General features: G+C 35.2%; 2 protein-coding genes across 10 annotated transcripts in view; one reads left to right on the plus strand and one right to left on the minus strand.

The window, feature by feature from the left end:
* Positions 1-4448: 4448 nt before the first annotated feature.
* On the plus strand, positions 4449-15504 carry LOC127866523 (uncharacterized). Its single transcript, XM_052407091.1, has 4 exons — positions 4449-4693; positions 7698-8616; positions 9095-9176; positions 13342-15504. The coding sequence occupies exons 1-4, from the start codon at positions 4654-4656 to the stop codon at positions 13360-13362; spliced, it is 1062 nt and encodes a 353-aa protein (XP_052263051.1). The 5' UTR covers positions 4449-4653; the 3' UTR covers positions 13363-15504.
* A 1500-nt stretch (positions 15505-17004) lies between these two features.
* Positions 17005-25774, minus strand: part of LOC127866516 (unconventional myosin-XV-like) — a 153295-nt gene continuing 144525 nt past the window's right edge. For all 9 annotated transcript variants that reach the window (XM_052407080.1, XM_052407077.1, XM_052407076.1 and 6 more), the window contains 6 exons: positions 25567-25635; positions 25238-25302; positions 23348-23487; positions 23047-23096; positions 21047-21130; positions 17005-20327 (listed from right to left, as the gene is read on the minus strand). In XM_052407080.1, coding sequence (XP_052263040.1) covers positions 20070-20327; positions 21047-21130; positions 23047-23096; positions 23348-23487; positions 25238-25302; positions 25567-25635 — 666 coding nt within the window. In that variant the 3' untranslated portion in view covers positions 17005-20069. The remainder of the gene's footprint in view (positions 20328-21046; positions 21131-23046; positions 23097-23347; positions 23488-25237; positions 25303-25566; positions 25636-25774) is intronic.

The following is a 25774-nucleotide window of genomic DNA, read 5'->3' on the forward strand; positions in this document are numbered from 1 at the left end:
AATATATAATATAAATAGTGTGATGTTCTGATGTGAGGCTACAAATATAATAAAGCATATACATTTGATGAAAAAATAGTAAATGAATTAAATGAGTAAGTACAATGTATGTAAAATAAATTATGACCATGTATACTGGTACAAGTCTGAGATTTATTGTGTTCATATGCATGATAAAAAATATGATATATTTTATCTTTTTTCAAAGATTACAGATGTCTATTTTGTCATATATAAATGAATAAAGACGCATTATCCACCAGCATACATATATTGTGCACAAGACATCTACAGCAAAATGCACGACGCATATTAACAGATGACGTAGTAACGCTCATTGGGTCATTGTCAACCTGAAATGGCTTGAAGTCAACCGGGGGTGACTAGAAGCCGATTCATGTCACCCTTGGGTGACTTTAAGCCGATTCTAGTCACCCGGTCGGCTTGAAGTCACCCGGGGGTGATATGGATAGGCTTGAAGTCCCCCTAGGGTGACCAGAATCGGTGTCTAGTCACACCCGGGTGACTTCAAGCCATTTCAGGTCGACAATGACCCAACGAGCCGTAGTAACTGCAAGTGAAAGTGAAACACTGTTCAACATGATATCCAAAGACGATGGAATAAGTTCAACTGATGATCCAATATATGCTTTCAATCAGAGTGCAATGACTTTAAAATGAAATGCTCCCACATTTTAACACGATTTTAAGTTACTTAAGAAAAAGTTAAAAACCTCATCTGCAAGAAAAGTTCAACAAGCCAGCCAGAACCCGTATTCACCAACCTATTCGTAGACTTAAGAATACACATGTATAGAATAGACTTAGAACCAAGCAAAATTCGTCTTGCGTTTGAATATATACAGGCTTCCACTGGTGAACAAAATGTTATAAAAGAAGAATGGTGTACAAAAACAAAATCAGTACCAAGTTTGACTCAACATTAAAGTAATTCATGCGTTTTCAAATTTAACGAATATGCTTCATTCTTAGACTTAATCCTAAAGGCCCGGTCACACCGAGGTTCCGGACGAGAAACGGACATAAAATCATTTAATCCGTTCATGTCCGTTCTTATCCGTTTAATGTCCGTTTCATATCCGGTGAATCCGCTCCTTGTTCGGCGATGTCCGGTGACATCCGTTCCGTCCGTTGGGAAGTTTTGAGCATGTTCAAAATTTTCCACCGGATAAAACGGACATAGATCTCCGTTTGATGTGCGGTCTTCATACGTTAGTTTACGGTTTGTTCGGAAATCGTGCGGTACACCTCCTGTACGTATTCGGTTAATGTCCTTTAATGTCCGGTTGTCCTGGTCCTCACGCATGTTCAACAGATAATAACGGACAGCTAACGTATACAAAAGTGAGAGAAATGTGGCGGAACAAAACCTTCGTTGGCCTTTTGGATGCTATATCTGACCATGCATTGTTTTGCTCAAACGAGAGCAAGGAGACGGAGGCAGCGCAGATGGTGGATCAGGCTTGGCTGGGTCCCGAGCGGAGGCGTCAGTTCGGTCTGTATTAGCAACTTATGAAGGGCTTAAGTGAGAGTGTAATAAAATTCAACTCGTAAAATGTTAAATGACTAACATCCGACAAACATCAATCAAACGATTGTGTTCATTTGCTTTGTGATTATGATATAACATGCCATTATGAATAATGAACACACAGAAACTGTAACAATCAGATTAAGGGATACTAAAACCCTGTAAATTCTTTTCGAAACTCAAAATCGCTGCGAAAAACGACCAAAAGCTTTTGTTTACAGGAAAGAAAGTATTAGAAATGGTCTTACTCTTGCACAAAACATTAATCGATTGTATTATCCGGGTAAAACTCGACGAGGGTTGTTTTGAATGATGTATTAATTTGTTTTACAAATAACAATTTAAGAGATTCGCTGTCCTCTGCGCTACAAGTACCTTGGTCATCGGAGGAAGTGTTTTCCACCACAAAATAATACAAACGGCAACTTGGGTGTCACCAGGCCTGTCTACTGAGAACCAGATCGACCATCTGCGCATCGTGAAGCAGTTTCGTCGCTTTCGTAAGGATATATGTGTTTAGCGAGGAGCTGACGTTGGTTTTGGTTATCATCTCATTGTCGCCGAATTAAAACTGAAGATGAAGAAGAGTAGGACAGGGAGGTCATGCCAACGCCAGTGTTACGACACCTGGAAGGACAGGGAGGTCATGCCAGCGCTAGTGTTACGACACCTGGAAGTAAGAAGCAAAAAGAGTCCAATGTCACTCTCTCCAACAAGTTTCAGACCATAGAGGAGCTGTTATGAGAAGAGACGATAGAACAAATGTGGCAGAAAATGAAAGTAGCAGTGACCTCAACATGCCATGAGGTACTTGTCAACATGTCGTACATCATAAAAGGTCATGAACCCATCCAATCGAGAGACACGTTGATGTATAAAGTTTTAAAAATTATGCATTTGGTCGCTTATATGTATGTGAATCGTCCTATATATGTGCATGTTCTTTATACAATATTACTAGTATTGTCTTATTGTTGCTGAAGTACATGGTTTGTTTTCGTATTTCTTTTATAATTCGTACTTGATTGTTCAATTTCTAACCAGCAAAGATATCCATACAGATAATCCATAATTTGTTATCGCATAGGTGGTCGACTTTGAGGTATTATTATTACTAGTATATAGATAAGGAGCTGTTTCATTTAGACCTTAAAGATTGATGTCTTAATCATATTATACTATTCAATCTTAACTAATGATCACAATACATATAGATCAACTTAAGTGACGTTTTCGTTTAAGTGGTCGACTATAAAATAATACTAAAATATTACTAAACTATAACTAAGTGTAACCTAGATGGAGATAGTATGTCATATCATATACCTACCAACATTTCTCAATTCCGTTTATATAAGATTATTAAACAACGACTGAAAATACCATTCAACAATAAAGTTCGATTTATAAAAGTATATGTGCCGTGGCTTTATGTAAGTGTGCTTTCCTAATTAATTTCATTTTCGAATGTATGCAAATTACAATTAAAAGTTAAAGAAGCCTAATTTTCCGGCTTAGTTTTTTTAGCTAATTGAAACGCAGTTTGTACCATGTTATTTTTTCACATAGATGTATAAGAAAATATTTATTTTATTATCCAAACACTATTTATTGTTTAGCTATTTAACATTCTAGAACTGGTAGGTACATCTGAATATATGTATCAATATAATAGGTACATAAACTACAAGACCGTTTTGTTTTCTTTAACAATAAAACCCCCCAATAATTAAGGTTGATGTCTTTGTATATACAGCCACAATTATTGTAGCCCACAAAACATGGTGTTCATAAAGTATCGATACATTTTGGTTCGTTGTATATTATAGCACTTCTATATAATTTTAAAAATATAACACATATCAATTAACGTGTGAGTCATTTTCATATTTACAGGAAAATAATGCCGACACAATGTATATATTAGGACTCTACATCACAAATACACATGTGGTGCAATTTCTAGATTTGCATGAGAACTCCACCAACATGTATTATTAAAGGCGTGGATTGAATCTGGATTAAACACAGATGCCGTTTCAGCTTTCTTCAACATTCTCTACTGACATTATCGGTATAAAGAAGCATGAAGTGGTAATTGATTTGACGCAAAAACATTTAAACTAAACGACGCAGTTTTTCGGAGAATACAAGAAACATATCCGCTAATCATCACCCGATTGTTGTTATTGTCAAATGCGCCATACAGCAGCATAATGTAAGACATCCCATTTTAAGAATTTCATTTAACCTGTTTGCGTTTCTCTGATAACGACGGCTCTTCTCGAGGAAATTGGCCAGAGTGACGATAACAGTTTTGCTGATAAGACGTCATACAACCTTACCGCAAGAGTGTTGCTTGTGTGTTGATGCGCTCTACTGACATATTAGATTTAGACCCAGTTATTAACTTGGTTGCTTGCAGTTATTTTGTTAACCTTAGAATGGCTTTCAGTTGTGTTAACCATCACAACGCTTGAAAATACAAGATTGCTCTCTGAGCTATCCTCTCAAAGTTTGATCAGAGGCAATTAAAGTTCCCATGGAAATTAACGGCATTCATTGTGTTTTCAACGATTGCTATCATATAGTATATGTAATTTAACATGACACTGTTACATTTGTTTGACAGGGCGATCACCGGTGTATGCATTAAGTTTAATGAACAGTTTATCAATTAATCCTGTCCAAAATGACACATCGATTGATGTCTCTATAATTACATGTATCCCTTATAGCTAGAGTCAATACATTACGATGCTACTAAAACTAACTTGTCTTTGTTTGTATATAACGGTGTTACTCTTGTGTGATTTCAACTTGAATTTACATAAAAACGAAACCAGGTGAGCTGTTGTAATGACAACCGAACGTAGAAAAGTAAAATCAATAACGCGTGCTTCGTACGCTCCTTTCTTGTAAGGATAGAGTGAGATTGTTATAGAGGTTAAACACTGGAGTGTTACAGCTCTCTGCGCTAAATAACAGGAATTTAATCGTTTACGAGCGTGTAGTGGTTATAAATACGCACGATAATACATCACATACTATACATAACTTGACTTTTTAAATTTAAACTGCATAACTGTACACTAGTGATCATGGATACTGCGCTTTGTTCTACATGTGTTTTAATGCTTCGTAAGTATAACGTTGATTATTATATTGGTGTTAATATACGTATTTTAAATTAAAAGTGCGTTATATATTTAAACGCGGACAGTGTACATATGATAGGTAACTTTGGTACTCAAGATACATAATTTAGGCACTAATTACCTAAATTCTGTTACATTGGGCCACATGGCTTTTAAAGGGACGTGATGAGTCATAACATCAATTGTTTGTTTACAAATTGAAAAATTAATTCAAAGACTATAAATATTATCACCAAATTAAGTGACATTCATCTTCAATGTAGTTATTTATTCGTATTTATGTATAGGTATTCAGGTACAATGTATATTAATAAAATTAAAAATAATCGTACAAATCTGTTTATCAATACCATGCCTAAAACACTGTCGACTTGGATCATATGAATCGATTTGTGATACACAGAAACGTGGTAAAGATTCCGTCGTCTGTGATGGGTGATTTTGCAATCTGCCATCAGAGGCTTTGGACATTGAACCGCGATCTACAAATAGAAATTACAGAGTTGATTACAGGCGTTCGCGTTTTACGTGGCATTAATGCAAAATAAACTTTTATTCGAAAACTTAGCTGAAATAATTCGCGTTCAGAATAAATCTGAAGAGTCTGTCAAAGCAAAAATCATCAAAAGACTCTTAGGCGGCAATTTATATTGACTATTCGAAAACTATGCCTATGGCCGGCAGTGTTTACAGACGTTCGTGCTTAAATTACTTCAATTACATGTATTAATAGAAAATCAATACGTTATTGTTTATTTAACCCTGGTTCTTTCGATCAGTCAAGTTGAGAGGTATTGCTCAAACATCTTTTAAGTTCAACTAAGATGTAAAATAGATACGCCCTAAATCTAGTAAACATGCGACACTCGTCAAGGTAAAATTTTGGTAAGAATATCTTATTTTGGATGTCTGCACAATAATATGCTTACACTAAAGTCGCCACTCCTCTATTCAAAAACCCGGATACTAGTTAGCGTTATTTTGTAGATGTTTAATTGATGTCACCAAAACACTGTTTATTGCAACATATACTGCGTACGATGCGCATGTCAAAATTGAATTTGAGAAGAAAAAAAACTATACGTGCTTGTGGCATTAACGCAAAATATACTTTTATTTGATAACTATGCATATGGCAGTGTTTATAGACGTTCGTGCTTAAATTATTTCAATTACATATATTAATAGAAAAGCAATCCTTTATTGTTTATTTTAACCTAGTTCTCTCGATCAGTAAAGATAAGAGTTTCTATAAGGTATTGCTCAAAGCATCTTTTGAGTTCAACTAAGATGTATTAATAAGATACGCCATTAATCGAGTAAACATGCGACACTCGTCAAGGTTAAGTTATGGGTAAAATATCTAATTTGTATTTCTGCACAAGTATATGCTTACGCTAAATTCGCCACTCCTCTATTCATAAACCCGGATACCAGCGTTATTTTTGTAGATGTTTAATTGATGTCACCAAACCACGGTTGATTGCAACATACTGCGTATGAAGCTCATGTCGAAATTGAATTTCAGAAAAAAATATGTGTGCTCGTGTCTGTTAATAGTTTTGTCAATTAGTGGATGTAACCATTGAGTGTTCACTTATCGGCATGATTGGGTTATGAAAAGTGCAAAATACACTATCCTGTCGTATCCTACCATATAATTAAAACCTAAAACTTATACCGGCAGTTTGACGAAACGTCATTTGTGAAAATCAACATACCCGAATAACCGTTTCCTGCTCTACATTATTTCAAGTCACGCACTATGCTTTTTTCACAATCACTGATAAATAGTTAAAAAAAGAAAGAAATAATAATAATGTCACGCGCGCAATGATCATGTGATGTAACAGGCACATATACAACAACCGATATTTGCAAAATTATATTTAAAAAATTGACATTTGATTCAACCAACAATACACCATTCAACCCTTTCAGAGCTTATTCCTACGTTGCTTAATTATCATTGTGACTCTTAACATATTTTTTATGTGGAAGGAAAACTTGTATTATTGTATCAATAACAAAACACGAAGGAATAATTCTTCAATGCCTATGCTAATAACCTATGCTAATAATGATGACGATAATGATGATGATGATTATGGTGGTGGTGATGGTGGTAGTGATGATAATAGTGGTGGTGATGATGATGGTGATGCTGCTGCTGATGATGATGTTGATATCAATGATGATTGTATGATGATGATGATGACGAAGACAGCGACGATGATGATGTACATATATACGGATTACGTTATATAGATGTAACTTATACATATTAATATTCTACATATGTTGCAGTAAATATGTGAAACTATGAATTTTCCGAAATCCCTATATTTCAATATATAAATACGAGAGGAACAATATTGTGACAAGTGCTCCATTTAAAATCATCGAAACCGAAACAAATAGTGAATGGACTGGCCATCCGATTTGTTTAAACCTTCCGGAATGATTCATTAGTTGTTATTTTTTACCGGCAACCAGACACGTACACACTAGTTATTGTACTTTTCTCAAACATGTTATATATGAATCGATATTTGTTCTTTGAACTTATTACACTTCTTGTTTTATTTATGTATTTAAGACAGCTAAATACTTTGTTTATTGAAATACATGTAATAGTTCATTTTTGATCGAGTTTCGTCAGAACCATATTTCACATGACCTTAAACATACTTCAATTGTATATGTTTAACAAGTGATGTATTTGTGAAAACTAGCTGAAACCAACGAAGACTAATGAAATTATGTCCATAGGAACCATCTGCTTTAAAGTCGATAGTTTCTTTGATAATCATTTATGTTTTTATTTTCGTTCGAAATTTAAGTTAAATGTGCGCCAAATAACATTTACCGGAAGTTCTACGTCACACCGCTTTGTTTGTTCACAATAAAATATTATATTGCTGCATAATAAAGAAAGTATTAATGCTTACATTTATTCTTTCATATGTGTTTTGCTGACGTTTCAGTGGCGTCGGTCAATATAGGGACGTCCCAGACAACGACTTCAGGTACAACACAGACGTCATCGACGACGACGGAGGTTATCAACTCTTCGGTAGCGACACCATCTACTGCAATAACATCAACGCTGTCCAATGTACAGTCAACATTAACAGATTCATGCACGGCGACAAGCTGTTCTTCCTCAACAGTGTTGTCTTTGTCAACGACAGCGACCTATGCTACTAATTCGCCGATAGTAAGCGTCGATGCAGACCATGAAAACAAAACCGGGCTTATCACACTGTCGCCGACGCAATCTACTACAGGGTCCGTATCGGCAATAAATGCAACGTCTACACAATCAATTGCCATTACCACATCCAATACTAACATAGCTGCTTCGTCAGCTTCGTCAAACGACACAGCGACAGCAGTACAAACGAGTTTCAGTTCACTGTTATCAATAGTGTCAACACAGTCACCGGGTTCTACAAGTATAACACCAACAGCCACCTTGCCATTAGTGCAATCATCGTTATCTTCAACAGTTCCTCCAGTACCAACCACTAGTTCAGATATAAAATCAAACTCAACTCTTACTAGCATAGCCCCTTCCGGCAACGTTACCATATCGCCAACGACAAGCGTTTCAGCTCAAACCAGTACTTCCGTTATTCCAACGTCCATCAGCGTCGCAACGCAGACGAGCACTTCTGTTACTACTAGCAGCATTACCATATCCCCAGCGACAAGCAGCATTGACACATCTACTACACTTGAAACGACCATACCCACCGTTAAGACACCACCAGAGACGCCCAATGAAGGACCCCATATGCAGATGTCGTCGGGTCTTTCCGGTGGGTCTAAGGCCGCCATTGGAATATTCGTGACCCTTGCTATCATCATAGCTATAGGAACATTGTTATATATGCGCAAAAGGTAGGTTAATAGTCAGGGCGATTATTGATTGATGCGTAAATATGACTGTTTAAAAAGTACACTTCTGCATTAAATGATGTTCGAAGACACAAATATTTAAATGTATTAACCGGCAACTAAGCGTCACCGATACGTTTTTACGGTTCTTTGTTTGACACTGGTAATCTCGTATCTGGTGCGTCCACTAAATGTACATAAGTTCGTCTTCTTCTATTTTAGTTCATGTATATGAGCCGCGTTCTGGGAAATACAGGCTTCATGTATGTGCGTAAAGTGTCGTCCAAGATTAGCATGTGCATTCCGCATATTCTTATCTGGGACGACACTTTCCGCTTTAATGCAATTTTCGTTGAAAGGAAGGGTTTGCTTAACGAAAGTTAAATTTAGGCGGCGGGACGACACTTTACGCACACGCGTTAAACCCTGTTTCCCAAAGCGAAACTTATATTTTCATTGTCCTCTTGGTTCCCGTCTTCAGGCACTGGTGCAGAAGCAGGGGAACCAACACCAACACCTCTATAGCCTACAAGTCCTGGAAGTTCTCCGACGACGCATATGGGGTAGGTATAATTTTACAGAGCACATATTTGACCACAGTCGTCTCCTAAATTCTTCGTTAATTTTTATGCGTTTTCTGCGTAGCTGTCTAACCCATGTTTTCACCTCAATGGCCTTTATTAACAACCTATAAAATGTTGTAGAAATTCCCCGCCTGTAGGCCCGAATGAATAACTGAAATTTAAGCATAAGTTATAAGTACCTTAGCTAAGCAAAAAAAAAATCCTCATTGACTTCAACACGTTTTGTATTTAAATATGAAAAACTGATTGACTATCTTTGTTGTGCAGTATAGCTTAAAGGATTTACGCCGTTGGGAAATCTCCATTAGATTGTTCATACAAGATAAGTATTGATGCAAAGCATCAAAGGGCGTCGGGAATTTCAGTGTAAAAGGCACTCAATGAAGTTACATGGAACGATTTTTTTTCTACTGTAAATATTAATATATTGGCCGATTATTTTAAACAAAATAGAAAAAGATACTGATATAACTATTATCTATGATTTTGTGTTATAACCCCCAAATAACCATTATCTATGATAATATATATCTATTATATAATATCTATTCTATTGTATAATAGACCATTATCTATGATATATCTTGTGTTATAACCCCAAAATAACCATTATCCATGATTTTGTGTTGTAACCCCCAAATATTTCATAGTTCATTTTATTTACATTAGTTTCCTTTTTTTACTGGCATTCGTGTGCAGTTTTCATTAATGGAACAGAACTGTGTAGGTTTTAAAAAATCTGCTTCATCTTGTAAGCGTAATTTCATATTTTTCTCAACTTCAAGGGGAGATGATTCTGAACTTATTCTTACGTTGCTCATTTACGATAGGGGTTGAGTACTCATTGATATGAAAACACTGTAAAAGTTTAAATGTGTTTACGAACCCCCCCCCCCCCCCCGCACCCCACCCTCTCACACATATATTATATGGGCATAATAAAAACAAAAAATGGTTACAATAAAACAGCATATTTATTTAAACTAATAAAATAATTTGATTCTACTGGGGCTCGAATTTTGGGCCTCTCACATATGAAGCGAGCGTGTAACCACTACACTACGGAACCGCTTGAAAAATCACCTTCTAACTAAGATATTAATAAGCTATTAAGCTATTAATAGTCGGTTTGAATGTAAACCCGGAAGTTTAAACGCTAGATAGTGAGCATGGTTAAAGGTCCATACCAAAGGGTCCATACCACTGGCAAGATACGGGTCAGGCCTGCGGCCTTCTATATGTGGTTCTTAAAAAAACCTGTAGGAGGACTTGATAGTAATGAGACTGGGGTGCTGTGATGGTGCTCCTCATTGATATACGGCTGCTTCCTTTAGCAAGACTCATTCTAACAATTAATAATACTTGTCGCGCTTCGCGCTCTATAGCGTCTTTATTAGTAACTAGGTGGTTGCTAGGATAGCGGAACAAAGAAGTTTTGTTTTTATACAAAACCAGAAAGTTTCACCGGTTCGCGTATTTGCCCAGTCCCTGTGATCTTTTATTATTGCCCAGTCCCTGTGATCAGTTATTAATTAAAATAATTAGCTTTGCATTATTGGCAATAAATGTTGTAGTAAATGTAATAGGCACAAATGCAGTACTTATTTACACTAATTAACACACAAAATCACCACTATGCAAGATATTCTGACAACAAAAATATATACATTGATCCGTAAAGTAACTTCTCCTCCCATAAGCGATAAAAACAACGTATTACATACTAGTCGCCGCACTTCAGTGCGACGCCAATGACACATAGACACATTTGTTTTGTTCCTGCAAGGAGTATACGCATCGGTATCGGCTTTGTACTCAGCAAAACTTACGCAAAAAATGTATCAATGCCTCTTAAAAACGTATTTAATATAAATATTCATTTCCGATTAAAATAAAGATTTTAAACCAGAAGTACATACGGACCATAAACCGATGTTGATCGGCAATCACCGACATACACGAGTGGCTGAACAAATTTTAATAAATATCTGGAGCGCTCATGTTTTATGATAGACAAGGCGATTGATAAATAGAGTGACACAACACATCTTCATCTCCAAGCTTGTTTTCACAAATACTAGCCTTCGTTGGGCTTTTACATTCTCGGAGTAGGGTCTCCGATAAGTTTATACACAACGTTCGTCCTCATTTTAACCTGATGAAACAATGCGGCTAGGAGTTGTTCAGAAAAAAACAACCGATACAAGTCACTTGCCTTGAATGACTTTAGTGACGATCATTTTAAACCAATAAACAAGAACTAAAATCAACGCCGCATATCTTAAAAAAGCATATTACTAGTTTTTCTTGAAAAGGGGAATATTAACGGTAATTACGGATAGATACTCCTATTATTTTAGTTGAACTGACGTAATGACTGGCATAATGCACAGTTCAGTTTTTCTGCCATGCTTAATAGCGATTGCACGTGCAAGATAATTACCATGTGTGTTTTAGTTAGGTATAACGACTGAATATTGCAAGATGTTAAGTCTTGAACGCATTCTACACTTCGTTGTGTATCCATGGTATCAGTATGTCTGGTTTGAGTTGTCATGGTCACAGACTTTATTATAGTCTTCTATAATTCCGCTCTACGTATCCGTCACACTTTACATAGTTAACAGTTTTACAGATATTTAAGTGTGTCATTAAAATCACGCAATGGATGAAAGAACACATCCTGAATCTGAATGTTTATTATAATATGGTGAATGTGATTATTTTGCTCTCCATATCAGGTTTTTATAGCTTTCACAACCGTGTTAATAAATAATGCATAATAAAATAGACATTTTATTTCCAGCAAGCTGGTTTTTGCTAACGCTACGTAGTAAATAAACAAGATCGTTGCTTTGATACATGTGCAACATAAAAAATCTATTGAACATTTCTTTGTCACATCTGTGTATGTTTCTGTGATTTATTACCTCGCCATATCACGTATTATGTTTCAGATTACACATAACGTGCTGTATCGTTATAACCATTCACATTTTAGCGGAAATGTTACAATGTTTGCTATTTGAAATGATGTATAACATTTGATGTTGCTATGGTAGCGAGCGGTTTGGAATCAATATTTTATAGGAATGATTTTAGTTATTACAAGACACAGTCGACACGCAAGCCTCTGTTATCAGTCCCTTTTTGATTACTTAAAGTAATGATAATTTATATGTACAAGATTGCCGTGCTTATTTAATCAATTGTTGGTAGTAATAAAAGACGTTTAAAGCTACATGCATTATTAAATTTTGTAAAGCCTAAGTTGATATGGAGCTGACAGATAACGCATATTTTAATAGAAAGAATATTATACGCGAAACATTTGAGCCGTTTTCTGGGAAACCTGGGCTTTAATGCATTTGGACAAAGTGTCGTCCAAGAAGAGCATGTGAAGTGTAAATCATCCGGGAAGACACTTTCCGTCTGGATTAGACTGGATTTTGGTTTAGAAAAGACTTCCTTTAAACAAAAAATCCATAACAGCGGAAAGTATCGTCCCTGATTAGCCTGTGCGGACTACGCACGCTATTCTGGGACGATACTTAACGCAAATACATTATGCCATGTTTTTTTCTCAGAGCGCGGTACATATTATAAAATGATCATAATTGGTATAGTTTTAATTTTAAGATTGAGCAGTCTCCGTCCATACTGTTTGACACAAACATATATGCAAACATTTCACAACAAAATCGAATGGAGCAATTCTATACCATGTGGCCATGTTTCATCGTGTGTGTTATCCAACTGTGTGCACGTCCGCCACAATTTTACGCTGTCATGGCGTTCAAAATTTCCTCTAGACATCGTACCAAGCTATTGCCAGGGCGTTTAATATTGCCTTTAGAAATCGTACTTAGCAATTGACAGGTCGTTTAATATTGCCTCTAGAAATCGTACTTAATAATTGACAGGGCGTTTAATATTGCCTCTAGAAATCGTACCAAGCAATTGCCAGGGTGTTTAATATTGCCTCTAGAAATCGAACTAAGCAATAGACAGGACGTTTAATATTGCCTCTAGAAATCGTACTAAGCGTTTAATATTGCCTCCAGAAATCGTACTAAGCAATTTCTATGGCTTTTAATATTGCCTCTATAAATCGTACTTAACAAGCTGCTTTATGTCGTTTCAGTCAGTGTCGTTGGGCCAATAGCCGCCATGCTGATGAACCACCTGACCATGAATGTAGCGGACCAGAAATCCACACTGACTCTCATGGATGATAATTTAGTCTCATCATGTGAAAATGGGTGGGATGCCATATGCGGGAAGCCTAACTCACAACCAACCTGTGGATTTGTGCAGTCTGGTCACAGCCAGTCAATTAGCGCAGTTTGATTAGAAGCTAACCTGTCGACTAATAAGACCACGAAACCTTTCGTTACATAATAGCAGACATTGTAGCTCCTGATCAGACTACGTCGGTGCACAGGCTGGTCCCAAGCTACACTGGCCTCATATGGCATAATACCTATTTCCTCATGACACAGCTCAAATATAACAGCTGAATAGCATGTCCAAGAAACAGGTACAGCGTATGTGCCGGATGTGCCAGTGTTTGGCTTCCCAGACGTTTACAGAAATATTCAACAGCATTGCAATAGCTGTCATTACGAAAAACAGCTAATTTATATTTTATGTTGTAGAGTTACCATATTCAATCATTGTCAATATTTGTGAAAACCATATTTGTGCATAATATACATAGACCATTCCGTTGCTTAGCAAATATTTCAACATTAATGGACCAATTATCAATTGAATGAGAAAATTATATTGCTTTGAGTGTGTAAAACATTATTTCCAAATCACAGACACAAGTTATAGTCCACTATCTATAACACATGTTTAATCCCAAAAATGACAAGCAGTTTTTAAGCATTTGGAGTATACTGATAAAGGTGACATGTTTGTTTTTAGAACACCCTCCTATCATTCACTTAATTCTCTCATTCAAGCAATGATGTGTCTAGGTTTGATGTAAGATTTATTTACTTTTAATATAGGCCGTGCTCTGTGAAAAGGGGGTTTAATTCATGTGCGTAAAGTGTCGTCCCACTGATTACCCTGTGCAGTCCGCTTTTATATGTCTTGTTTCAAGAAAGTCTCTTCTTAGCAAAAATCAAGTTAAGGCGGAAAGTGTTGTCCCTGATAAGCCTGTGCAGTCTAGGACGACACTGTATGCACATGCATTAAACGCCTTTTTCACAGAGCACGGCCCATTATATATCTACACATGACATCCTGCACCTGTGTTTTCACAGACAAGAGTATAAATGGATGATGATCGAACCTGATTCTAACCTTTTACCACTTAAGAGACGTTCTTTGACGCACTTGTAGACCCTTGGAAAGTTAAATTAAATTAAAGACCTTTCTTACTAGATTCAAGCTTTAAAGGCTTAATTACCAACCCCTAGATATTGGTGAGCAGCAAACAGCATAAAACCTGAACAGACTGTGAGTTTCTCCCAGGCTGTTCTGGTTTTATGCTGTTTGCACATAGCCTTTTTCACTTTGAGTGAGAAAGGGTTAAACCTGCAGAAAGGGCCTGGCTTTCGAAATGTTAGACGCACAACCTACATGTTTTATTGACTAAATGCTCTTAATTTGTTTTGCTATAATTTCATATTGATAGAGCTATTCTATATCTCATGCAAGGAAGCAATTGGTTTCATATATGTCCACTGGTTTATTAATATTTTGCCACTAAATTATAAACAGTGTCTATTTGATTATTTAATTGGATACCTATAAACAAAAATGCTTTTTTAAATGGATACCTGCTTAAGCATGTATTTAATAAGTGCTTGGATCTTCTGGTAGATATATTAATATGCTGTACAGTTACAATTGACTACATGTAATTGATATATGTTTTGTATGTGCTGCTTATATGAAACTCAATTTATGCTTTTGTTACAATAAAAGCATCTAATTTTTGTAAAAGAAAACACATGTTAGGAATGTGGCTAGTAGCAGAGAATGCTGTATGTTTATGATGTTTGATTATTTGAAAGTGCAAGTATCATCTTCGGTTATGAGCTGACAATGGCAATCAGTTGTATCATTTTAACAGATTGAATTGAAATATTGAGCTGTAAAAAGATGTTTTCTAGTCAATATTATATCGGTAATAACCGCACGCCTCTTTCATACAAGATTAGTTTTAGTATACGTAACTTAAAAAATAAAACAACTTTTTTTTTGCTGTAGATATGAACAATGTTTGTGTGTCCATAAAGTGAATGTGTATTTGATGACGTTATATTGCAAATAAATGCTTTTGATATAATCAGTTGTTTGTTATTGTTAAAAAGAATTATCGATAAATACACATTTAAAATTGAAATCTGTACCTTATATGTTTGTAGTCAATAATGTTTGCATGAATATCAGAATTGCGCCTTTCAACCGATATACACACCATATGCAAAGAAAATTCCTACTAAAAACTTTGGTAATAAATGGCCTGAGGCGTGTGAAATGGGGTCTTATGCCATCTGCAGTCCTAGAAGCTCAAAACCAGCCTGCTCATTTTAGTGCAGTCTGATATAATCTACCCAGTCCACGTTACCACAAAACCTTGTGTGAATTATAGCAACAAGCAAAACTCCTATTTAGTTTGGGAAAAGAAGAACTTTTTTGTACAATTTTCATGCAAATAATGAACCAATTTCTTAACAGGCACACTGACATTGTACAGTATATTTAAGCATGAATATCTCATTCAATTAACATTATTGAAGACAAATAGGAATGCTTCAACTCTAAAATATATCATATATTGTGCCATGTTATTCAAAAACAGTACTTATGCAGCACAGTATGGTCAGGAACTTGTCCGCTTACGAGACCACAAAACCTTGTGTTACTTAGGACGAGGTAGCTCCTGACCAGACTGCACCAATGCGCAGGCTGGTCTGGAGCAACCCTGGCAACATATGGCATAAGCCAAATTTGCATGAAGTATGTCAATTATGAATCGAAGCTCGCAAATTATTAACTTAAGCACTGGTCACCATGTTCAGTCATTTCAAACTATGATTAATTAATGGAAAATGAGCCATGCTCTGTGAAAAGGGGGTTTAATGCACGTGTGTAAAGTGTCACCCCAGATAAGCATTGCAGCCTGCATAGGCTAATCAGGGACGACACTTTCCATCTAAACTGTGTTTTTGCTAAGAAAAGACTTTCTTTAATCGAAAAATATCATACAAGTGGAAAGTGTTGTCCCTGATTAGCCTGTGCAGTCCACACAGGATAATCTGGGATGACACTTTACATACAAGCATCAAACCCCCTTTACACAGAGCACAGCCCAAATGTATAAAATAAAGCAGACCTGATGTGTATGCCAACACAAATTTTCATGAATGTTTTATGCTCAGGCAAAGATAAACCTACAGCCTGTAAACACTTTTCCTGTGCATCCATATCCTAAACTTTATTGATAGATCAGATTAATGATTAATATAAACATACCGTGTACAATGTTGTTTGTATTTATGTATCTATGGCTCATCTGAAGTCCAAACACTTTGTTGTCCAAGTAATATGTCCTGTTCGTATTACTATCTTTATTAGTCTTTAAATATAGTAAACACAAACTATGCTTTTATGACAGGAACTCATTCCAGTGTCAGCCATACAATCATCTATACTTTTGTAACATGTGGAAAAGAAAGACTTTATCTACATTTGTATATGTTTTAGGGCTGCTATATACCTACCAAGACTTAAATGCTTAGATGCTTAAAAACTAGCGATATTAAAAGAGAGAAGACATAAAAAATATTTTTCATAATATACTTTATTTGCCATATAAAAATACAAGTATTGCCTTGGCAGGCCGCTAGATATGCACATGGCTTATATGTCAGATCCAAAAATAGGAAATAATTGCACATGTAATATAAATTATTATTCAAATATAATATGATATGTTAGTCAATCATCAACAAGAATACACTAACAAACACAAATTAGTACAAAGACATCTTTTAAACAGTTAGAGTTCATAACAATTCATGTGGCGCATGAAAAGTATTGTCAGGAAAGCTTAGTAACAATTTGACTGATTGGACTAAATAATTTGCACACATAATCTGCCGTAATTTTATGATTAAATACCAGTTTGCATGTGTGGTTAAGTTTTCAATTCAATCAATATTATACTTAATTTACCCGCTGTAAATATCCATAACAAAGAAATCTTAGACACTATATTATCATAAAGTATCATATGTACTAGTATTCTTAAACAATAAACTGGTGACACATGCAGGTACCGGGTATTTATCATCTGTACAATTGCAGTGTTTAATTTCTGTGACAAACAATCCATGTGAGCTGTATGTACATAACTACCCTTATTCATGACTTCCCGAAATTTATTCTTGGTAAAGTTTTCAGAATGACATATATTTGCTTATACATAATTTTAAATTGAGGACATTTGCTGTAACATTTCACTTCAAAGTTATAGTATCTGTATGACAAATATAAGCTTTGAAAGCCAAGTTCCGGCGCTTCAACATAAAAAACATGATATTTAAGTATTTCATTCGCAAAACAATTAATAACCAAATAGTATTTTATTTGTTAATGAAATGATAAAACCAATCTACCACGGATTGCTTTCTTCGTAATCCACAATGTATATTCCCCTCAATGTATTGTACCATAGTAAACAGATTGTAAGTCAGTCAAAAACAGTTACAGACAAACTTAACAAATACAAACATAACAAGTACACATTCTTTGTGTCCTAACAAATAGATAATAATATATATGTGTTTTATCTTAAACTATACATGCTATATACAAGCGTAATATAATCTCTGATTACAGTCTATATAAATTAACAAATACACAGTAACTTTATGTACAAAGTGTTGATAACTTTTAATTGAATAATCAATTCGATTCCTAAATACAAACAATTCAATTTAAGTTGAACAAGATACTTCAACAAACACAAGGTCAATGTGTCTGTTAGAACAAGATTCTTCAACAAACACAATGCCATAGTGTTTGTTAGAACAAGATACTTCAACAAACACAATGCCATATTGTCTGCTAGAACAAGATATTTCAACAAAACACAATGCAAGAGTCTTTGTTAGAACAAGATATTTCAACCAAACACAATGCAAGAGTTTCTGTTGGAACAAGATACTTCAACAAAACACAATGCCAGAGTGTCTGTTAGAAACAGCCTGTGATGCCTCATTGTTTCTAACATCATTGCTGTGGTTGATTCGCATACAATACCAAATTTTGGATTTGAAAAAATCTGTCCATATACAAATACCAAAATATGCCATAATAATTTTACAGTAGTATGCTAAGTTTGGAAGATACATGATTCTTTTGTCTTTATATTTAAATAAAATCAAAATGCAATCAAAATACACATTGCAGACATCACAACACAAAACATGTTATATGGAAAAGGACATAACAATTTGTGCAGAATATAAAAACCTTGACTATAAAAACCACAAAAAGTCATGAGATATCAAAAATGAATCAACTTAAGTGTTTTAAGTTTATCTAAAAAAACTTAAAACAAATTATGATAGTTTGTGTCATTGAAGTATACCTTGATAATATATATGATACATAAGACATAATACATTAATGAATATTGTAAGTCAAAATAACCAAATATCCCTCATAATGGTGTTTGTGTGTCGTATGAATAGATATAGTCGCGGGAATTAATTGTGGCCACAAATAAATAAAAACGAGCATTTTGTATCTACAAAAATCTATGTAATCATACCACATACCACTAGCGTTCAAATTTTGGCTATTGCTATAAGGAGCACTGATTGTTAAGGTGTTAACTTTATTTTACGAAATACTTAACGAAATTTTCGTTGATTTTGAGCGTTTTAGAGACTTTAAAATTAAACAAGATAATTTTAATTTAAAAAAGAATACATACAAACAGAACAAGAACAATGCTTTTAAATAACACTGACTTAGATTAAGTTAAAAACAATGATGTTTAGAGGCTCACTTATGGTCAAAAGAGCCAAGTACAGAGTGAATACAGTAACAAAATAAATCCATACATTAACACACAATAAAATTTTGATTCCTTAACAAATCACAGAATATATATTTAAACAAAAGAATGCATACTTTAATCTATACAGTATTTTCATTTAGCATAAAAACACACCTGGAATGTATGCAACAATCATGGCCTGGATTATGGGTACATAACAATGTAAATCATACAAAAAAGCTGTATTTTACATTTTTGAACAAATAGCTAAAAGATATTTGGTGTGCTGTGTGATATGTTTATACATTGTGCAACATTAACAAACAGTAAGTATAGACAATATAATCTTGGAAATGTTGTGTATAATATTCAAACCTAAAAATAATATATATTTTCAAGGTAACAATGCAATAGCAAAACCCATTAATATGAGTCTCAAATTCACACTTCCTGTGTTTGATATAAAACCACATTACAAAAAATGAAAGTTTTGGCATAAGGTCTTTTAGCACTTTCATGTTCTCAGATAATTCATAACTGTAAACACTAGCGTTACAGAAAATTAACGTGAACACAGACGAGGTGTCACTAGCTAGACCAGCTTGCATCTGACTGCAAACACCATTTTAGCAGCATTCTGGGAAAACTGGGCTTAATGCCTTTGCACTTTTATGGAACTTTTTGTTCCAAAGGAAGTCTCTTCTAAACCACAATTCAGTGTAGGTGGAAATGGCGTCCCTGGCTAGCATAAGCAGACTGCAAAGGCTAATCTCAGATGACACTGACCACACATGCAAGCCCACTTTTCCCACAATGCAGCTCACAATGTCTCCAAAGAACTAGTATGTGTGATCCCTAGGGGTCTGGTAGGGGGCAGTGACCCCACCCTTGTCTGAAGGTCGTTTCCGATGGCGATTGATGACCTGCATGTACTGACCAATGAGATTGGAGATATCAGAGCCTTGCTCCGTTTCAATGCGGACTATTTTCTGCACCATTAGGTTCCCCAGTTTCATGTCCAAGTAGTTCTGGTTACTGTCGCTACGGTAACGTCTCGTTGACAATACGTCACTAAATGTGTACTGGAGGACGATGTCCTGTAATATTCAATAGTAGATAAGAATCAAGAAAACTTTAAAGATGAGCCTTGATCTGGGAAAATGGGGCTTAATACCTGTGCCTAAAGTGCTGTCCCATATTAGCCTGTGCAGTCAACACAGGCTAACCTTGGACAATACTTTCTACTTTCATGGAAGTTATTGTTTGAAATAAGTCTTTTCTTACGGAAAATCCAGTTTAGACAGAAAAATTTCATCCCTGATAAGCCTCTGCTAATCTAGTATAGCACTTACACACAGGCATTAAACCACATTTTAAGAGAGTTAGGCTACATCTGGTATGGCACTTACACACAGGCATTAAACCACATTTTTAGAGAGTTAGGCTACATCTGGTATGGCACTTACACACAGGCATTAAACCACATTTTTAGAGAGTTAGGCTACATCTGGTATGGCACTTACACACAGGCATTAAACCACATTTTTAGAGAGTTAGGCTACAATGCATTTATGGTTTTAATTAGTCTTCATACTTGTAGAAAAATAAAAGGTACACGAGAAAGATTGAGAATGGATCAATAAGGAAAGGCTGCAATTAAGTGACAAAATGTTATTTACACCAAATGCAAAACTATCACTTTTTATGTAAAGAGGTTTTATTGATGGACAACATAAATAAACATTTGACAAGAAATACTTCAAGGACAAATAAATTTTATCAAACAGTATTCAAAATGAGAAACACTTGTACTTACATGTGACCTGGGGTCCAGGAACATGATGCCTGACTGATTCACGGCTAGGATACACTCTCCAAACTCAGGTTGTATGAGGATTTTCTGCAAATTAATTTATAGACATATGAGTTATGTTTTCATATGAAACTTGAATAGAATATCTGTAATGTTTAAGAATTTTTTTTAAACAATGAAACCCGGAAGATTGGGTTTTTAAAACATTTCCCCAAAGGTTCAATGATTTAACATTTATAATCCTTTTTTTTCAAGTTATCTTGAAAAGCTTTTTTGTAGAGTTTTCATGAACAATCTTATACAAAGCTGACATGTGAACAAATGAGTCTTTATGCATGGGGCTATGTCTTTAAACGGTAGATGAATCACACACATGAATAAATGTTTGTCACAAAAGTTCTTATCATGTGTTACACATATAACCCTCTGAATAGTATATTTCACAGCAATGACTCAGTCAGAAAAGAAGTTAAATCAGTATACTTCTCTGATAAGTAAATCAATAACAACATTGTGCACAAAGCAATGCAGTGCACAACATTAAATTGTGTTTGCATCAAGCCAGAATCAGACATGTGCCCATGTGAATAAACGGAGGATACATGGTTTTGGTTTAATCCTAGATTAGTGTTATTGCATCCACCAGATTGCGTGCCTCGCACAAATGTAAAAAACATTCGGCCCTAAGACTTTAAAATATTGCACTCTTATTTCACATGAATGGTTCATGCCAGAGCTGACAACTCAAGGTCCACTACTGGTGCAACATCAGCATTACTTACACAATTAAGTACATGCAATCGAAACGCAAACAATTATGGAGGAAATAAATGAAGAATGCTGTCTATTATTGTTCTTTCTGTAATGGAGAACAATGGAACACTGGTAGTTCAGAAATGCACTTAATGATGAAATCAATATTTTCTATCATTTGATTACAATGTGGTTTGATGTGATACTGTTGTTGTAGTTGTTTGGTGCTTACCTTTGGGATAAGTCTATTCAATAACATAAAAGTTTTGTGACTGTAGTTAATTTGCTATTCTACTCAACAATATTTGGTAAAATCATAAGAAAATTAATTGCTGCAATAAAATGAACTAGAGCTTTGTCACAGACGTGACGTATACCCCCACATGCCGCATTGACACAGACTATTTTGCATTCTGTCTTCACAAAACAAGAGAAGCTGATTTATGGCGAGTTTTAAGAATTATTATGCCATTATCATTTATGGCCATTTTGACCTTCGAACTCTTGAATTCTTTCGCATGACACGCCATCCAATGACTGTGAACAAAATAAGTGTACAGAGTCATTTTTAAATCTCACACTGAATGACATAGTAATGGCCCAGACAAGATCATGTATGGCCATTTTTGACCTTTGAACTCAAAGTGTGACCTTTACCTTGGAGATATCGACGTAATTCTTTCGTGCGACACACCGTCCAATGATGGTGAACAAATGTGCCAAATGATTTTAAAATCTCACAATAAAAGACAAAGTTATGGCCCAGACAAGCATTTTACCTTTGAACTCAGAGTGTCACCTTGACCTTTGAAATATTGATGTACTTCTTTCACGCGACACACCGCCCCATGATGGTGAACACATGTAATAAGTCATTTCAATATCTAACAAAAATGACATAGTTATGGTCAAGACAAACTTTCTGTTTCAAACGCACTAAGTGACCCCGTGACCTAGTTTTTGACACGGCATGACCCATATTAAAACTTGACCTAGACATCATCTAGATACATCTTCTGACCAAGTTTGGTGAAGATCGGATGAAATTTTCGGGACAGACAGACAGACAGAATGACAAAGTGACTCCTATATAGCCCCCATTACCAGTAATGGGGGTATAATTAATGCCATGTGTCTTCTTAACAGGGCTAGTTGCAAACAAAATGACATCAACATTATCAGTGTAAGTATAATTGAATCCTATGTTAGAAACATATGAGACAGTAAAGCCTTTCATCCATTTAGCTCACCTTTACTCTGAAAAAAGTCGATCCAAACAATGGCCAGTTGGAAAGCACCTCTGTGAAAACAAAAATAATGTTTCAAAATTTGCACTTGGAATTAAACCTGCTAAGTCATGAAATAATGCTAACCAATAAAACAAAAACTTCAATAATAGAATTTGTAGAAGAATCAAAGTATTAATAATAGAATTTGTAGAAGAATCAAAGTATTTATGGAAAGCATGCCACAATATCCAGTAGGCTACACTCACACTATGATTGGTATATTTTACAAAACTTCTTTTAATGATTCTGTCATGATACATACCAACAAACTTGGCCATGCACTCGGGAGGGGTTCTGCGCATTACTTCCTTCATTTCATCATGTACACGGTTTAGCCATTGCTGACCGCTGTATCCAGGCAACGCCCTCACAATCTCGGGCACCAAGTGCTCCAACTCACGACTGAAGTTAAATTTACAGATTTGTGATAACCATGTAAGTATTTTTGTTATGGAATATTATTACAAACATGACAGACAGTCAATGAACATTTATGACACAATGAAAATTGGCAATGTTAAATAACAAAAGAATTAAAGGTACAATTAAGCGGATAAGTTTAGTGTATTCATATACTACTCAAAATTTGCTAAGGATCACTTTTTATTTTCACATTATCTTCAATTTTGGATTACATTCATTTTAAATTGTTATTTTTTAGGTTAAGATATTAGAATGTGTGTTTTTAAAAAAAAAAATGTATTGATTTATCATTGATGCGTGACGCTGGCTGAATCTTGCTAGGGGTGAACTTCAAATTACACATACTATATCCTCGATTACCGTAAATTCGCAACCTTAACATTTAATGTCAATATTAAAATAATAACGCATAAAAAACAACGAAAACAAACATTAACCTTTAAAATAAATGCATTCTTCGCTGATTTGTTCCATTGTGATTTCCAAACAATGTTTTTAAAGCTCTTAAATGTCAATATTGTTGACATAAGTATAAAGCATCAGCCATTTTGTTTTACTACCCTTGACTCGCGGGTATGATGTCATACAAACATTCATAGCAATGTCCAGTAATTAGGCCAAGCTAACTTATTTTTAACAGTTTAAATTGGTTTCTGGTACAAATGAACAAATGAAACATTTAACAAAGAAGTCAAACACGAAATAACAATAAAATATTAACATATGAACGGGGTGAAATGCATGGAAAATGGGAGCAGCTCACATAACAACTGTGTCTGGGTGGATTTTTTCAAAGACCCTGTGACGTAATGTTTATTTAGGCAATCTGTATAATTTTGTGGCTCTAAGAACGGACATTTTCTTCTCCTTAACAGCTTTGTAAGCATTTATCAAGGAAGTCAGTGAATAAAGCTTATACTTCTTGCGACAATGCTTAGGGATGGCCTTAAAAAAAAATAAAAAAATAACTAGAAATTAGATTAATTGTCATGGTCTAAGAAACACACAATAAATCATGTGTTGGAATTACTCATGTTTTCGAAGTGAACATTTCCATATATGGCAATGCTACTACAACAGCAGACGACAACACAAAATCATGATATCTGATTTTTACTTAATATTTATGAAATTCGATGGTCGGGTATTATTGGTGTTAAGAAAATAAGGTATTTTTGCTAATTGATTCTACTTCACACTTTTTACTTGTTTAAAACGCATTATTTTTCACAAATCTTCAATCGTTCCAATCGAGTAAACATTCACTTGCATATATCCGCAATCACGCATGCGCAGAAACAAATATTGGTACCGGTTACGTGACGAAAACAAAATCCGCGAATCTAGGTTAGTCGCGAATTAAGGTGAGTCGACGATAACATGTGATCCTTAGTGAATTTTGAGTAGTATATTAAAAAGCATATGTTGCCAGTTTTGACACTTGGGCCATCTAAGCTCTCTCCAGTTCTACATGTCAATGAGCTCCATTCTGGGAAAACCGGATTTAAAGCATATGCAAAAAGTACCATCCCAGATTAGCCTGTGCAGTCAGCAAAGGCTAATAAGGGATGACACTTTCCACTAAAACAGGATTTTTGCTAAGAACAAAAAAAAAAAAAGCAGCAGAAAGTGTAGTCCCTGATTAGCCTGTGCAGACTGCTTATCTGGGACCACAATTTACGAACATGCATGAAGCCCAGTTTTCAAAGAAATTGACTCCAATACTTACATAGTGGGCATGTTGACATGATCTGAAGCCCGGTGGAGAAGTGCAGCAAGGAACTGAATGTCTCTCTGTGAACACAATAATTTAGAATATAAATGTCTCTCTGTTAACAGAAGAATATAGTCTATCAAAACATTTGTCTCCATTTGTTTACAATAAGTCGTACATTCTTCTTATTGAAACACTGGCTCATATGCTTAAAATTGCCATGATAACCATTTAATTATGTGAGAAATAAATAATAAGGAAAAAGACTGCAACTACGTTTTTTGGTTTTATTTCAAGAGTAAATAAATGCTGCAAGTTTTCATAAGCTACAAGTGTGTACCCACCTCATACTGTTTGTTGAGAGTTCCGTTTTTGGTCATCACCAGTAAACCATCCACATAGTCAGGGAAGCACTGAAACGAGACCGGTAAGTCATAAGAGCCGCTATGAGTAAACAGTGCTTATTCCATGTGCCTAAAGTGTCGTAACAAGCTAATTAGAGATAACACTTGCTGCCTAGACTGGATTTTTGTTGAAAGAACCTTTAAACGA

The sequence above is a fragment of the Dreissena polymorpha genome, chromosome 2 (genome assembly GCF_020536995.1).
Source record: "Dreissena polymorpha isolate Duluth1 chromosome 2, UMN_Dpol_1.0, whole genome shotgun sequence".
NCBI lineage: Eukaryota > Metazoa > Mollusca > Bivalvia > Myida > Dreissenidae > Dreissena > Dreissena polymorpha.